This window comes from Cygnus atratus, chromosome 2 (genome assembly GCF_013377495.2).
Source record: "Cygnus atratus isolate AKBS03 ecotype Queensland, Australia chromosome 2, CAtr_DNAZoo_HiC_assembly, whole genome shotgun sequence".
NCBI lineage: Eukaryota > Metazoa > Chordata > Aves > Anseriformes > Anatidae > Cygnus > Cygnus atratus.
In genome coordinates this window covers 48543737-48559441 of record NC_066363.1, presented here as the reverse complement: position 1 = coordinate 48559441, position 15705 = coordinate 48543737, and the positions used below count along the sequence as shown (strand labels likewise).

General features: G+C 52.0%; 1 protein-coding gene across 1 annotated transcript in view; it reads left to right on the top strand.

Annotated features, from left to right (window-relative positions):
* The first annotated feature begins 235 nt into the window (after positions 1–235).
* The window catches only part of NFATC1 (nuclear factor of activated T cells 1), a 120148-nt gene continuing 104678 nt past the window's right edge, over positions 236–15705 (top strand). The window contains 2 exon segments of the mRNA XM_050708932.1: positions 236–371; positions 9719–10817. Of these exon segments, the coding sequence (XP_050564889.1) occupies positions 236–371; positions 9719–10817 (1235 nt within the window).

Here is a 15705-nt window from a genome sequence, read left to right as displayed (position 1 = left end):
AGTGCCTCCGCAGTCCCCACGCACACCCGCCCTCCTCTCCATGCCCCGGCCCCGGGGGGGCGGCGGCGGCGAGCTCCCGTGCCTCCGCGGCTGCGGCTCCCACGCCGGGGGCGGCGCGGCCCCGGCCCCCGGGGCGTGAAGGCGGGCGGGGGGCGCGGGCAGGCAGGCGGGCGGGCGGACGGGGGCCGGCGGCGGCCCGGGGCGCGGTGCCGGGGCTCGCCGCCCCGCCGGGTGGATGCCCAGCGCTGCCCCGCCGGCCGCCACCGCCGCGCCGCCGTCGCGGGACGCAGACAGCGGGAGACAGGAGCCGGCGGCGGCCCCGCAGCGCGGCGCCCGCCCGCTCGGCAGCACCATGAAGGCGGCGGAGGAAGGTAACGGGCAGCGGGAGGGGGGTGCGGGAGGGCGGGTGGCGGTGTCCCCCGGTGTTTCCCCGCGGCGGCCCGGAGGTTTGCCGGCGGCCGCTTGCCAATAGGTGTCTCCTTCGCCTCTCGCACGGCGCCGCCTCGGCCGCGCAGCCGCTCCCGGGCGCCTCCCGCCGGCCCCGGTCCCGGCACGGTCCCGGTCCCGGTCCCGGTCCCGGTCCCGGCCGGGCAGCGGGGAGGCTGCACCCTGCCTGGCCGCTGCCACAGGGCTGCGGGGGCTCCCCGGGTCCCTTCGGGAGCCAACGCCGCGGACTCGTCCCCCGGCTCGGGGACTGCCCCCCCCCCCCCCCCCCCCCCGCGGCGCAGGCCTGATTTTTTTGGGGAGGGGGCGGAATGTGCCCTGTAATTGCAAGCAGCCCTCGCAAATTCTCTCGGGAGAGTTTGGAAGCCGCCTAAAGAGAGGGTCTCGGGGCAGTGCCAGGCGCCGTGCTAGCCGTGAGCCGTCCCCTGGCGCACCAAAACAATCCCGCACGCCGGGGCAGGCTGCGGGGGGCTCCGCCGCCTCCCCCCCGGCCCCGTGTCGCCCCAGCGCCGTGTCGCGACTCCTTGTAACTACCCTGCAGTGACCCTGCTCCACAAAGTGCGCTGAAAGCACGCCGACAAAGTTTCTGGAGAGAAAGATCGCGGGCACGGGGCTTGGGAAGCGCTTTGTCGGGAGCTGCCCGGTTGCACTGAACGTGCCAGTGCCAGGGGCAGCGTTTTGCCCGCGTGGGGACTGACTGCAGCCTCCTCTGTGCCAGTTGGGACATTTTTCTCTCCCCGGAGCATCGTTACCCAGCACCGCTCTGACGACTGGCTGCGTTTTCTGCACGTCGCTGCTTCGAGCCAGAGCCTTTCGGTACCAGAGCGGGATGCCGAGGGGGGCACCCTGCGGGGTGATGCTGGGCATCGCCCCCGTGCCGGAGCAGGTGTGGGGCAGCCCCCGGCTGCGGGCCTGCTGGCAGCCCCCTTCCCTGCCGCCCCGGGCTGCCGGGCTCCCCGCTTCGCTTCGTATTTGCCTCCGCTTTGCTGCTGCTCGGGCTGAAACGGCCTGCCGGCCCCAGGCGGGGCATAGCAAGCCCACACGTCTTAGAAGGTTGTGAAGAAGTTGAGGATGGGGCGCGTCCAAGTCCGCGGTGTTTATTCCTAAGCTCTGCCGTGGGACAGCGCGGCTCCCCTTCCTGGGCTTGTCCCAAGAAAGCTGGACAGTCGCTCAGGACCCTCATTTCTTTCTCTCTTTCTCTTCTTTCTCTTCTTTCTTTCTTTCTCTTCTTTCTTTCTCTCTTTCTTAACACAGATTTTTCATTGCCGTGGTTCCTTTCAGTTGACAGGATCCTGCTAATGCAAAAGCTACGAGCACAGCTGCAACCATGGCTCCACTTTTGAGGCATGCGAGGGCAGTTTTAGATGGAAGATAATTACAGCTTCATTAAATCGCATTGGCTTTCGTTCCTCTCGCCCGTTTGGACCCCCGAGGGCTGTACACCCTTTGCAGCGCTCCGGACTTGAAGGGCAGGGAATGCACCAACTTGTAAAAATTACACCCAGAGACTAAATGTGTAATGGAGTCTCTTGTCAAAAAGAGATCCCCTCTCTTGATTTCTGTGGCATTTGTGATCCCGGTGTTAAAATATCACCGACACTCTTCGATAATTCTCTCCTATGTTGATGATATATTTTGTAAGGGACTGAGAGAATGAGGCCGTCTAGAAGGTGTGACCCAATCCAGGAAACGGCGGGAGGGGACACCCTAAAAGTCAGGATTGCTGCCTGCAAATTAAGGTGTTCCTTGATTACCAAACGACGGCAGAAAATAGGCTATATTTATGTTTAGCCTGGGAAGAAACGCTCGCAGTGTCTCGGTGGAAGGACCGGGCGCAGCTCGGCCCCCGCTCTTTTCTTTGGTTCCTACAGAGGTGCGGAGTCCAGAAAATAACTGGGGGCTAATGCCACATACGATTTAAAATCTTTTTCAGGCTGCGTGACTGCGGCTGGGGCAGCCAGTCTGCTGGGTCACTTGTTGGACCTGCAGTGCGATCGGTGGCGTTGGCACAATTTAGGTTCACTACGGGGCGATGCTGCATTTGGGCTGGCGGTCCGTCGGTCGGTTTGTAAAGCTCGACGGGGAGCTTGCCTTGCCCCGGGGCACATCGGCTCTCCCCTCCCTCGTTTCTCTCTCCCCTTTTCAGTGCTTTAAACCAGCGCATTAACTGGCGCTACGCTTATTCTGTCCCCACGTACGGCATCATTTCGGCTCTACCTTTCTCTACGTCTTTACTTCTTCTCCAAGGGAAGGGTGCCAATGGAAATATTTTATTGACGGCGCTAATATTTATGGAGTTGGCCAATCAGACCGCCTGGACGGTAGTTTCGGACAGTTTACCCATCCTGCGGGTACCAGATGTGGAAGAGGCAGAGGAGTGAGGGCAACGGGAGCAATTTGGGAGCTGCTCCTCGCCTCCCTCCTCAGGAGCCCTGGCAGGAGACAGGGGCCCCGTGGGAAGCTGCCCCCCGCAGGAGGGGGGATGGGGATGAACCCCGTGAACTCGGGGGGCACCGCCGCGGAGGCTGGGGGTGTGGAGAAGGCGGCTGTCCTGTTTGTAGGCCCTCGGCGGGGGCACCGGAGGGGCGGCAGTCCGTGCCGTCGGGCCGCGCTGCGGTGCGGCCGTGTGCGGGTACCGGGGGACGCTCGTCCCCGGCCTGCCCCAGCATCCCAGGGCGAGCGTGGTCCCGACGGGCCGGCAGCTCCAGTTCCGCTGCTGCCAGGGCCTTTTACACACTCGTGTGACTCAGCCCCGGCCCTTCGGGGAAACGGCTGCGAGCGGGGGACCGACGGCAGCCCCACGGCGCTTTGGCACCCGGGCCCGGCACCGCCTCCGCCCCGGGCCAGACCCCTTCCTCCGCAGGGCAATTCCCTGTCCCGGGACAGGGCCGCCCGCTGGCAGGGTGCCGGGGCCGAAGAGCTCTGCGTGTCCTGGGGCTGCTCCGGGGGCTTCGGACGTGCGCCGGCTCCCGACAAGCCTCCGGAGGCACGTCGAGACTGCGGCGCGGCCGTGCGGGGAGGGGAAAAAGCGCGATGGACTCTGATGGAAAAAAACTGTGTTTTCCTGGCACTTTGCAGTGGAGATTTCAGCTATAAGCCTGGAAAATGGTATTCCCTCGGTTTAGAAGGGAATACCATTTCCATAACTGCTTTAAAAAACTATTCCTTTTGCAATCCGGCCTTAAATCCTGAGAACTCAAGAGGCGCAGCGAGCCCTAGCTGCTGGGCCGGAGCGGTCATTTGCGCGTTGGGGACTTTGAAATGAGTTTGTATAATCCCACAGAAGTGCATTTCTAATCCGAGATGGATGCTATTTCTTTTCGTCTAACCGATTTTAAACCCATACCAGCAGCAAAACCCCGCAGGCCGGGGAAGCGCCGTGCCACTCTTCATGCCCCGGCCGAGCCACACCAAGGCAGCTTGGGCCGGGGGACTTCTTGCAACGCAGCTTGGGCACGGGGGAAGATGGTAGGTTACAAGCCCCACTTTAATGCGCTTTTTATAGCAGTTGGCACTAGTGGGTGCTGCAACTAAGTAAAATAAATTAAAAAAAAAAAAAGAAAAAAATAGAAAAAAAAAAAGGAATCAGGAGCTCCGAGCCTCCTGGCTCGTAGCTGCGGAGCGGTGGGGACCCTCGGAGCAAGACCAGCGCCTCGGCAGCGCTCAGCGCCCGGCGCGGCTCCTCCCGGGACAAGGCGAGCGGAGGCGAGGCCTCGAGGGCAGAAACCTCCCCGGCTGCGCCGTGCTGCCCCGCGGGATCCCGGCACCTGCGGCGATTGCGATTTCCACCGGGCGGGAGCAGGTGAAAGCCCGCTGCCCCGCTGCCCCCGGGTCTCCCCAGCCCGCACACCCCCCCCTCCGCCCCCCTCGGTGCGGGTAACCCCGGGGGGGCTCCCCGGGGCGTGAGGGCTGCGCTGTGCGAGCCGGAGCGGCGGGAGGAGGGTGCGGGGGAGGGCAGGGCAAGGCGGTTGTTTGCATCGACCCGGAAACATCAACAAAGCGACGGAGGGCGGATCAGAGGCGGCGGCGGCGATAGCGAGATAGGCCGGCCGTCGGGGCCGGGGTCACATTACCGTGCCGGCCGCCTCCTGCGCCTGTCGGGGCCTCGCTCCGGAGCCCCGCCGCCGAGGGGAGCTCGTCCCGGCCCCGCCGTGCCGTCGGCAGCAGGTGTCGGGCGCGACGGGGCGGGCCCGACGGGGCGGGCCGGGGGCTGCGCCGCCGCCTGGGCGCCGGAGCGAGGCGGGCGGGGGTCGCCGCGGGCGGCGGGAGCCATGACCGGCGTGGAGGCCGAGCAGGAGTTTGATTTCGATTTCCTCTTTGAGTTCAAGCACAGCGATGAGGGCGGCGGCGGAGGTGGGTCGCAGCCGGGGAGGCACCTCCGGGGGTCCCGGGGGAGGGATGCTGCTGGAGGGGGCGGGGGAGGACCTCCGGGGGGTCCTTCCCGAGCCGGAGGCAGCGTGCGCGGGCGATATTTTGGGTCCTGCGCAGCTGCGGGGCGGCGAGCGGGGGGCACCGGCAGCCAGCAGTGAAATCCTGCCCGGAGCCGCTTTCCCTTTCGATGCCCTTGTGTCTGTACCGTGACACGTCTCGGAGGGGAAGCCGCGCGGGAGGCAGCCCGTGTGCGATTTGTTAAACTTCGGAGCTCTTCGGAAACACGGAGTTTTGCCTTGCTTGCGCAGCCGGGAGTTTGCGACCGAGCCGTCCCCGCAGGCTGCAAGGGACTGGCCGGCAGCGAGCCCAGCGCCGCTGCTCCGCCGCCCTCCGCAGCCCCGGGGCCGGCAGCGGCAGCTCGGGTCCGGCCTCGCCCCGTGGCAGCGATGGGGCCGGGGGAGGAGGCCCTGCTGCCCTTCCTTTCGCCCCCCTCCCGTGAGCTGGAGCGATCTCGGCTCAGGGTTTTGGTCGTCCAAGCATTCAGGCTTGAAGGTCATCCGCAAGCAAAAATAACGGTCCTGGATTCGTCGTGGGTCACGGTTTGCAAGCCCGGTGTCTCCGTGTGGCTGTTTTATGACTTTGAGCAATAATGGAGGTGGGAACAGGGTAAATGAGTCGGGAGTTGACACACACAGGGAAAGTTGTCATTGCTTCCCAATACGAAGCGGGCTGTCACAGCCTCAGTGATAGCAGGTCACCATAAAAATAAAAGTAGGTGATTTAAGGCTGTTCCAGTTTCATTTTCCACTTTTTTCTTTTCCAGTGCTTTTCCCTTTAAATCGAATGAGGTTCCCAAATCCTTCCCTGCATATTACAGCCTGTCAGGACGTAGCTGTGCACGGTGCTCCCCTTCCTAATGCCCTGCTCTCCAGCACGTTCTCAGTGTCCAGATGGCTGCAAGCAGATTCCCAGTTTTTTAGAAAATTAGCTTTTAAGAGTGTCACACCAAGCTTTATAGACGTAATTTCCTATGAATTAGGCACCTGGAAAGTGGAGGGGCCTAAACAACTTAAGTGTCAAAGTCCTAGTGAGAAGAGTAACTCCATTAGGCAGTGCTGAAAGCATAAACTTCAGTGTAAGCCTAGGTGTGGCTCCATGTCTGGAAGTGTAAAACAGCCTTTGCCTTCTCCAAAGCCCCTTTGAGCTGCAGGTGTTAAGCAGTCCTATTTAAAGAGTATAAATAAAAAATGATGGTTCTCAGTGCTTTGTAGGATCAGCTTGTTAATGATGGAAAGGGATAAAGCCTATGCCCTGTGAAACTAGCTAGAGAAAAAAAAAAAACTGATTTTTTATGCTGTCATGAAGTGAAATGTAATGTGAAGGTGTGCTCACAAATCAAGGGGTCCGATTTCTTGTTCTAGGTATACCTAATGTAAGTGTGAATATGTTGGCAACCAGACCATTGCATACCTCCACTGGTCTATCTGATACAGAGGTTTGGCTCAAGATACTAAAATACGCTTTTGAAAGTGTTGTGGTACCAAGCTGTGTGAGTTACTGCCCACAAGCAGCAGTACAGACCCTAAGCCCAGGCTCGCAGGCTCTGCGCTGTGCAGGGAGCCTCTGAGGATCAGGGTCACAGTCCAAGTGACTGCCCATGCCAAAGCATTACCTTCCTTTCATCCATATCAGTGCTGTCAAAATACCCTACAAAGCTGCGTTATGTGGTGTAGTTTTGTACCTATGTAGCCACTTCCATCTCCCTTCCCTCTCGAGACTGGCATTTTATTTCTGTGTGCCTTACCGTTGTAAGGAATACAACAGCATTTTATGAACGCTCACTATGTGTGTTTGATGAATTTTTGTGAATACAGAAGTTGAGCACAGGAACGTGATTTTTCAGAAAGGTATCTGGTGGGTTTTAGTGCACAAATCAAGGACTTGGTATTGTTCCTAGGTCTGGTTTTCAGGCTTTTATATTTGGTGGGTATTCTTTGTACACACTGTCTGAAAAGTTGTTACCTAAAGGTAACTTATGTATGTAAAGGCTTTGGGTCTTTCGATTTTGAGTACTATTGTGTGAGAAGATGTATACCATGTACTTTTCCTATGCCCTTCAAAAGTTGACTTCTTAAAAATGTGCAGGATAGTACTAAAAGAGACTATTCATTGTGAGGTGCATTAGGAGGACTTGTTGCTTGGAGCACTGGTAGCTTTTGCTTGTATATTCGTTTTTTAAGCTGGTTTCCTGAGGCCAATCTGAGGCTTTGTATCCGCTCTTCGGCCTGGGCTGCAGATCCCTGGCAGACTTCAATGTCCGATTTTTACCCTAGCTTTTTTCACCCTAGCTGTGCATTAGATTTTAGAGTACCACTAGGTTCACAGTGCTTTTCACACAGGTAATAACAATCTCGGTTTATTTACTTATTAGTTATAATAACTAAGGTGTCAATGCTGCAGTCAGCAGATGCAGCCAGTCTGCCAAGCCCACCAGGTGGGCGCAGAGCTGGGGCACCCTGCAGAGCCCCCAGCCCCCTGCCCAGTGTGTCTGGCCACGTGCCAGGGGCCAGCCGTGCAGCAGGGCCCATGGGGTGTGTGTGGCGGGGCTGCCAGGAAGAGCCGGGCCTGCATCCCAGCAGCTGGGACAGAGCCAGGGACGTCGCCTGCCTCCGGAGCCAGAGGAAGCAGAAAGGGCCTGGGGCTGCCTCGGAGGCGCTGCTTAGACCCTTTCTCTGAGCCGCTTTCTGAAACGGAGAAGGTCTTACCACTGACTGCCACTTTGATGTTTTTTTTTTTTTTCTGTGAAAAGTGAGAAAGTAGTAGTGGTTGCAGTAGCTGTGAGCGAGCAGTGCAGCCACGCAACAGGGCAGCAAGAAGAGGCAACTAGTTTTGGAAGGAGAGGGCTCTGGTCCTTCAGGCAGAACTGTGCATTGCCATGACCACTGCAGTCAGATAACCCATATCAAAGGAGCACCCCTTTTTCCACAGTTCCTCCTTGCCTTGTTGTTTGAATGGTGTGTGAAGCTGTATCGTGCTTTGAATAATCCAGTTTTATCTGCGGTATGCTCTGTTGTAATTTAATGACTCTTCTCACTAAATGCCTCGTTTCTGAAGGTAGAGTAGAAAGTGAGCTGAAAAGATGTTGTTTCTTATTGTTTGTGAATGGTACCTGACGTGGCATAAAGCAGCTGGAACTTCACAGAGTAGCTGTGAAACTGCTAGAGCACATTAATTTTTTGTAAGTACCATTTGTCTCAGAGTCGTTGCCAGAGAGAAACATGAGCATGGGATAGCCGGGGGATGACACCAGAGAGGGCTGAGCTCATACACAAAAGAAAGCGAATAGCCGGTAGCACTGGCTGGCATAACCTGCTCGGAGGCTTGTTTGCATCCACAGCACTCCTGGGGAGTGAGTTGTGTTGGGAATACCAGTCACAATGATTAACAGAGCTTTTCTGCATCAATGCGGGGAAGGTGGACATGGGGCACTGCTGGGAGCTTGCCAGCTGGGAGGGATGGGAACCAGTTACCTGTGTGGACCAAGTCTGGCCTGGGGCGCACGAAGTTTCCCCTTGTCTTGTGGGAAAGCGCCACTGCCCTAACAAACCTGGGGTAATGCTGGTTGTGCATGGGGCTGGAGCGGGGTGTATTTCCAGCCTGCTGTGAATAAACTTGTAGAACAGCATTACCCAAACATCAAATTCAGCGGGCTGATAGCAAGGGTTTGTTATCTTTCCCCAGTATGGCGAGACACTGGCATGAGGGTCTCTGGCCCAAGTGTGCTGGTGACACCAGGCCTCCCTATGCCAGAAAGCACAGGGGGTGACTCCTGATCCTACCACCATTCAGAGCACCAAGAGCTGCCTGTATCCCCGTCCACAGCCTGGGGCGTCCCTGGGTGGCAAATAGGGACCCACATGCAGCCCCAGGGAAGAGGGAGTGGAGCTGAAGGTGCCCCACCAGCAGGCCAACGGTGGGGCGAGGAGAGGATGGTCTCCTGCAGGCCAGCACTGGGATTCAGGTTCTCCATAGCACAGCAGGGATGAAGGTGTATGAAGGTTGGGTTGTTCCCCGTGTTGGTGCAAGTCTCTGATGTGATCTGTCACTTTTCAGGTTTTCCACACAGCGCAACTGTGCTATTTCTTTAATACACCCGGAGCTGTAACATACTTAGAGAGTTGGCCAAGAGCACTCTGCTGGCAGTGCTTAATGTGGCATGCGCGAGAACCAGCAATTTCAGTGGAATTTCATCTGTCACAGAGCAGCAACACATCCATGTTTATCCATCACCTGGTCTTTGCCAGTTGGGCCGGAGGATAAGTGGTCCCAGAAATGAGAGCAGGTCAATAGATCCGTCTCGTTCCAAAAACCTAGTTAACTGGAACTGTTTGGAAACTCGCTGTAATGGAAATTTCAGTTGTGTATAATTTTTTTAACAGAATGCAGTTGATCATGTTCTTTGTTTTAGTCTGCCTCCACTTTTTTTGTTGATTTTTTTTTGTTTTGTTTTTAATATTCCAGCTTTTCAGCGAGGGAATTAGGCTCACATGTAAAAGCACATCCCTTGGGCAGCATTGCAGTCTCTGAATGCTGATGCACCCTTGTTTGAAGACTCAGTTTTTGGTTTTGAAGATTTACATATGTCTCCTCAAGACAAATTCAGTCCATGTACATCCGTGTCACAAGACAGCTTGCCTTGTGCTGCTCAGTTAGTAGGATTTTCAAGGATGCAAGTCTGCAGCTTCTCCCCTAACATGGCATGCCTGTCTGATGGGTTGTCAAAGAGTGCTGTTCTCTTGTGTGTTTTGTCATGTTCCTCCACTGCAGCTCGGTATGTTGCTAAGTGAGTATTTATGTGCAACACTTCATATCATTATTTTTTGTTTGTTTGTTTGTTTTCCAGAACACTATAATTATACATCTTCAAACGTAAATGCTGGCTTGCCTCTAAATGTGGCACATTCCTCATTGTCAACTCCATGTCATGGCCTTCAGACATCAAATCCCGTCATTTCAGTTGTCCCATCAACAAATCACCCTTCTGGATATGGAGGACACATTGACAGTGGGGCATCCGAGTATTACCTGCCTCCAAACATCAGACCTAATGGAGCTCCAGCACTGGAGAGCCCTAGAATTGAGATCACCTCTTACATGGGACTTCATCATAACAACAACCAGTTTTTTCATGATGAGGTTGAGGAGGCCATCCCAAATGCAAAGCGATCACCTTCCACTGCCACTTTGAACTTACCGAACATCGAGGCGTACAGAGACCCGTCCTGCCTGAGTCCAGCTAGTAGCTTGTCTTCCAGAAGCTGCAACTCTGAAGCGTCTTCCTACGAGTCCAACTACTCGTACCCATACACTTCGCCCCAGACCTCTCCGTGGCAGTCCCCGTGTGTCTCTCCAAAGACCACTGACACAGAGGAAGGCTACCAGCGTGGCATGGTGGCCTGCACTTTGCTCAATTCGCCAAGGCACTCTCCGTCGACATCTCCCAGGACGAGCATCACAGAGGAGAACTGGCTGGGGGCCCGCAACTCCAGGCCTCCATCTCCCTGCAACAAGAGAAAGTACAGCCTCAATGGCCGGCAGACTTCCTACTCGCCACACCACTCCCCAACACCTTCACCACAAAACTCGCCGCGGGTGAGCGTCACAGACGAGACGTGGCTGGGGAACACCAACCAGTACACCAGCTCTGCCATTGTCGCTGCCATCAATGCTCTCACCACTGACAGCACGATAGATCTGAATGATGGGATTCCCATCAAGTCAAGGAAGACCGCCATCGACCACACCCCATCCATGACTCTCAAAACGGAACCGGCTGGCGAGGATCATGGGACCATATCGCCGACTGCCGATTTGTCACCAGAAGACTTCTCCAGCTTTCAGCATATCAGGAAAGGAAACTTCTGTGAGCAGTACCTGTCTGTGCCACAGCATCCATACCAGTGGGCCAAACCAAAGTCTCTGTCTCCTACATCCTACATGAGGTAAGGAGCCCTGATTTAGAGGACAATCCTGGCAATATCTTTACTGTATGCTTTTTTTTTTCCTCCTTCCCCTTCCCGTGTCTGTTTCCAGCCAAATCTACCCATCCATTCTTTTTGTTTAGCCATTTCTCATGATGCCGCCTCTTGTCATTAGTGTGATGTGACCATGAGTACATCTTTGAAAGGTTAAAAAGGCCACTTCAGGAGTTGACTGCTCATTGGTTGTGACTGGTTACTGCTTCCCAGGGGTCAAGCCCAAGTCCAGCCAGTCTCGAAATAGGATGTTCAGGGGTATTCAGAAGCTTGACAGGCAGCAGGACAATTGGGTACAGTCAAACCAAGGTTTTACTGAAGTTGTTCATCATGTCTTAACATGTTTTTGCCGCAGGACTATGAGATGTTCCTGTTATTGTGCTATTACAGGGCACTTTACATTTGTGCTTTACAGACAGTGAATACAAACAGGGTAGGAATATGTTTCTTTTACAACTTATTTCAGCACTTACTTAATCTGAAACTTTATATGAAAGCTTCATACCAGTCTTCTTTTTCTGTCTGCAATGGACAGTGATTTTATTTTTTCTCCCTTTCTCCACCATTTTTATGTTTAAAGAAGAAAACCTTATTTGTAAGCTGATAATACTTGTCACATTTACTTATCATAAGAGGACTCCAGGTAGAAAGGAACAAAGAACAGCCTGGATTTGAGTTACATGCATTGCTTTCTCTTTTGGTCTCAATTACAGTCTTTATTTTGAAGTCTTAAGACTGCATATACAGTGGCACATGGTGCAGAAAAGGAGTTTGGCTTTCCAAATGTTCACAGGCCTATTCCAGTCCCTGACTGTGATAGCAATCCCTCTCCTTTTCCTCCTCAAGAACATATGGCTTCTTGCATTTAACAACACAACTGTCTTTGCCAACATGAAAGATGTGGACACATAGCTGCGATATTTTAATTAGCGATAGTTTCCTTGGCTCTCAACCTTGCCGGTCTCATTTGTCTCCACCCAGCACTTCTCTGCTACCTGCTTCCTACAAAAACTGGACCGTGGACCGTGGCACTTCATGTTACAATAAGTAGCACTGTCCCTCCTCATCCTCACTGTTCTCCCATCCTCCTCTCTGCATTGTCCCAGCTCCTTGGTAGGACCTTGGCCCAGTTCAGTGCTGGGAGATGTGACCATCCTGTTGTATCTGCTGGAGCCACCCACAGGTGGGCACTTGCTGTCTTTCAACGCAGGGATGGGATCTTTTCACACCCAGTAAATCCCTCAGAGCCTTCCTGTGTATTCAAAAAAAAACATTTGTGTTCTCCCACCAAAGGTGTAAAATAGTCTGAATTTATTGGAGAGGCAGGACATTTGCTTTTGTGTTTGGCTGTTTTTTTGCCAAAGACTGCACAGGCAATAACGTGACAGTTTGACCAAACACATTTTTATCTTTCTGTTGCAGAGAGTCGCCTGTAGGCACTTCAGTGTAGTCAGTGAGAAGGCAACCTAGCATTCCTGTGTGCTAACACAAACAAGAAAGGTGAAGTGTACAAAACAGAGCCCCACTACATTGTGTATTTAACATTTTTTCCACTGTTTTGGTCTCATATAAAATATGTTTCCTGGTTCGCAATATGTTTCCATGTGATCTCATTAACTTGTGCTCTAGGGCAGTTGGAAGTTACTGTCGAAATGTGATTTTAAGTTATTTTACCAATCAGATACACTGACCATGCTTCCTTCCACCAAAAATACCTCTCGTTTTATGTATATGAGAGTGCTGGGCAACTGAGCACAGACGTCAACAGGATCACAGCCTACGCAACAGAAACTATGTTATTTTAAATCTTTCCAAAAAAATTGGTTAAGAATTTGTCACAACAGATCTGGAATTTTTTCCTGTTATTTTACACATCTGTTCTATTTCAAATGCTGGGGCTTTAGGGGTAAGTTCCAACAAACAACTCAGGCTCCAAAATCTACCCGGTCATAATGATTTTGAGATAACCATATTTGATTACCTCCTCTGTCACTTCCTGAATATGCATTACATTTTCATCAAAAGCAAGCGTGCCTTGGAAAACCACTGATGCCCCCCCCCGCCCCGCCTTTCATTCCCCTGTATTTCCCTGCTGGGGAATAAGCTCCAGCAGCATGAGCTGGGTGCGTGGCTGTCTCCTTTCCTGTGTTTTCGGCAGGCATTAGTCTAAAAGAGAAACAGTGGGTTTTTTTGTATCATCTCTAAAATTGATGTTTTTCATTTATTGTAATTAAAACTCAATCAGTTTTCAGCTTTTCAAGTGCTGGGACAAAGAGGAATAATAAGAGTAGAGAAAGTAATGCCTGGCTCAACAGAAATACTGTCTTTTCATGCCCCAAGTTTCTTCTTATTTCTTAAGAGGAATGTGAGGCATACCAGCTTGGAAGCTCATCCCAGATCCACCAGCTGTGAGCTCTTCAGGTTTTGGCAGATCCCCACCGAGGGCTACCAGCATGACATGATTCCTGTGCACGAGTCAGCGTGTAGGTGCTGAGGGTCATGAGCGAGGGTGGGAGGACAGGCCCTGGCCCTGCTGCTGGGGGCAGCACTAGGCAGGCAGGCTGCTTAGGGTTACCAGTGCAGCTGGGACTTCGTCCCTGGTGCTTTGACTGCTGTCCATGGCCTCAGGCCAAGGTTTTTGGTGAAGATATTGAGAGGCCAAGTAGAGATGAGCATGAGAAGCTTTGGAGCAAACCGTGAGGTGACAATGGGAATCTTGCCTCTTCCAGACCTCAATATACAACAAGAAGCACTCCATCAGCCATTTATTTTACAGGCAGGTGATACTCCGTGTTTCTCAAACCATGGCTAGATCAGTTGCTTTCTTGTCTCTGATATTTATACATCACTTTTTCATGCTCTGTCAAAGGCAAGATGGAAGTACAGAGTTTGACTTCTGCCCTTGGATTTGGAGACAGTACTGACAGCATGGTATTAGTAACTCTTTCCAAGACTAAGATCCTATTTTTATTTCTCACCCACTCATCAGCGTGTCCCAAATCATTATTGGTTCTAGCAGAAAGGATTGGCACTCATGACAATGCCAGATTTCTGAGTATCTGATGCCTTTTTTTATGTCTTCCTCTTTTGCTGCTCTACTTGACCAAACACAACTTGAAATCTAGAACCAATTTCTTACTCATTTAAAAGTAACAGCTTCTTTATATGCTTTGTAGTTATTCTGAGTCTCAAAATAACTTTATTTTGATATCGGTTTTAATAACAGTTTAATCCAATAAGTGTGTTAGCCTGTATCACTTTAATTTTCATTAGATGTAGGGTAGCTGGGGGGAGGTAGGAAGAAAAGTGGTTGGATTTGTTGGTCAGGTGTATGGCATGTTTGAGGTCTGCCACATGAAAAGGAGCTTCCAGGAATAGACACCCAGTTCCAGGTGGTTTGTAAAAGCTCTCTACTGTATTTTTTTGTATGGTTTATTTTTTTTTAAACAGTTGAAAGCCACACTTTTTTAGCTTCAGTCTCCTTTTCAGCCTCAAAAATATACATATATGTTCTTGAAACCACAGAGAGAAACATGTAGTTTTACATATGGAGAATGTAATTTGCACACAGAGAATGTATGTTTGGATATCTGTCTGCCACTTCCAAAAGCACATTTGGCTTTTATCTGCATCAATGGGCTTGTTTATTTTTTGTGGATTTTTTGGATTCCACTTTTGTGACTGTGACAGTATGAAACTCAAGCATACAAAAATCATCCACTGAGGCCCCAAACTGCATGATTTTCTTTAAAAATCATGATTTTAAAGTGCTACATTTTTTCCCCACATTCTTTTGATTTGTGGACCTTCTGGGTGCACTTTTTTTTTTGTTATGGTGGTGTTTTTTTGTTTTTGTTTTTAAATAGATGTTTTGGTCCAGATGATAAGACAGAGAACAACCTTACTGGGGAGAAGTTGAGTTTCTCACAAAATTGGGGTTTCTAAAGATGAAAAAGGGCCCCAGCTATCTTAAGATGTCACAAGTGCGGCAACACGAGATTTGCTGAACGGTGCATTCATGGCAAACTTCTTTGTTTATGGCAAACCAGAGGAAGTTCCTCAGACAAAGCAAATGCTGAGCTGTCTTGACAAGACCCAGTAAAGTGGGGACTTGTGGCTATGTGTTGGTAACCATCGCTTTGGGGCTAGCTGTTGTTAACTGGGGAACAGAGGGAGAGGACAGGGAAGAGCCCACATCTCCAGCCTTTTTCTCTTTCTTGCTGTATTCATGCCGAATGGGGGTATTTACAGACTTAACGAGTTGGTTTTGCCACCGTGTAGCAAAAAAAAAAAATCTCTTAAAAATCTTTTGACTGTACTGGGTTGCTGTACTGCGAGGCTTAGGTCTGGTTGGAAGCCTGTCTCAGTAAACCATTTTGTTTGTTTGTTTGATTTAAATCCTCCCCGCGCTTTCTTCTGACTGCTTTTTAGTTATTCAAACACCCCTGTAAGCTTCTTATTGATGGCTTTCCTTCACAAGCTCGTTTTAGCACTGTGTGATACTAAATTCAGAACAAGCAGAGATGTGACGCAAGCCACTTGTTCCTGCCATTCCTACGGCAGTAGTTTCTTGTTCTTTCTCTAAGTTGACAAATGAAAAATTTCCTATGCAAATCTATCTCTGAATGTTAACTTTCAGGACTGTTGTGCTGAGTATTATCTGTAAGCATTACAACAACTCACATTTTTAGATCTCAACGTGAGGGATTCCAAACTGCTGCATGAACTTGGTGGAGTTGCTACTTGCTCCACATGTCAGAGAAACACAGCCAAGTCTGGGGTGGGACACAGCGTGTATGTTAACAGTTTGCAGCCAGATTGCTCAATTGTCAGATAGGAAATTAAAAAAAAATGT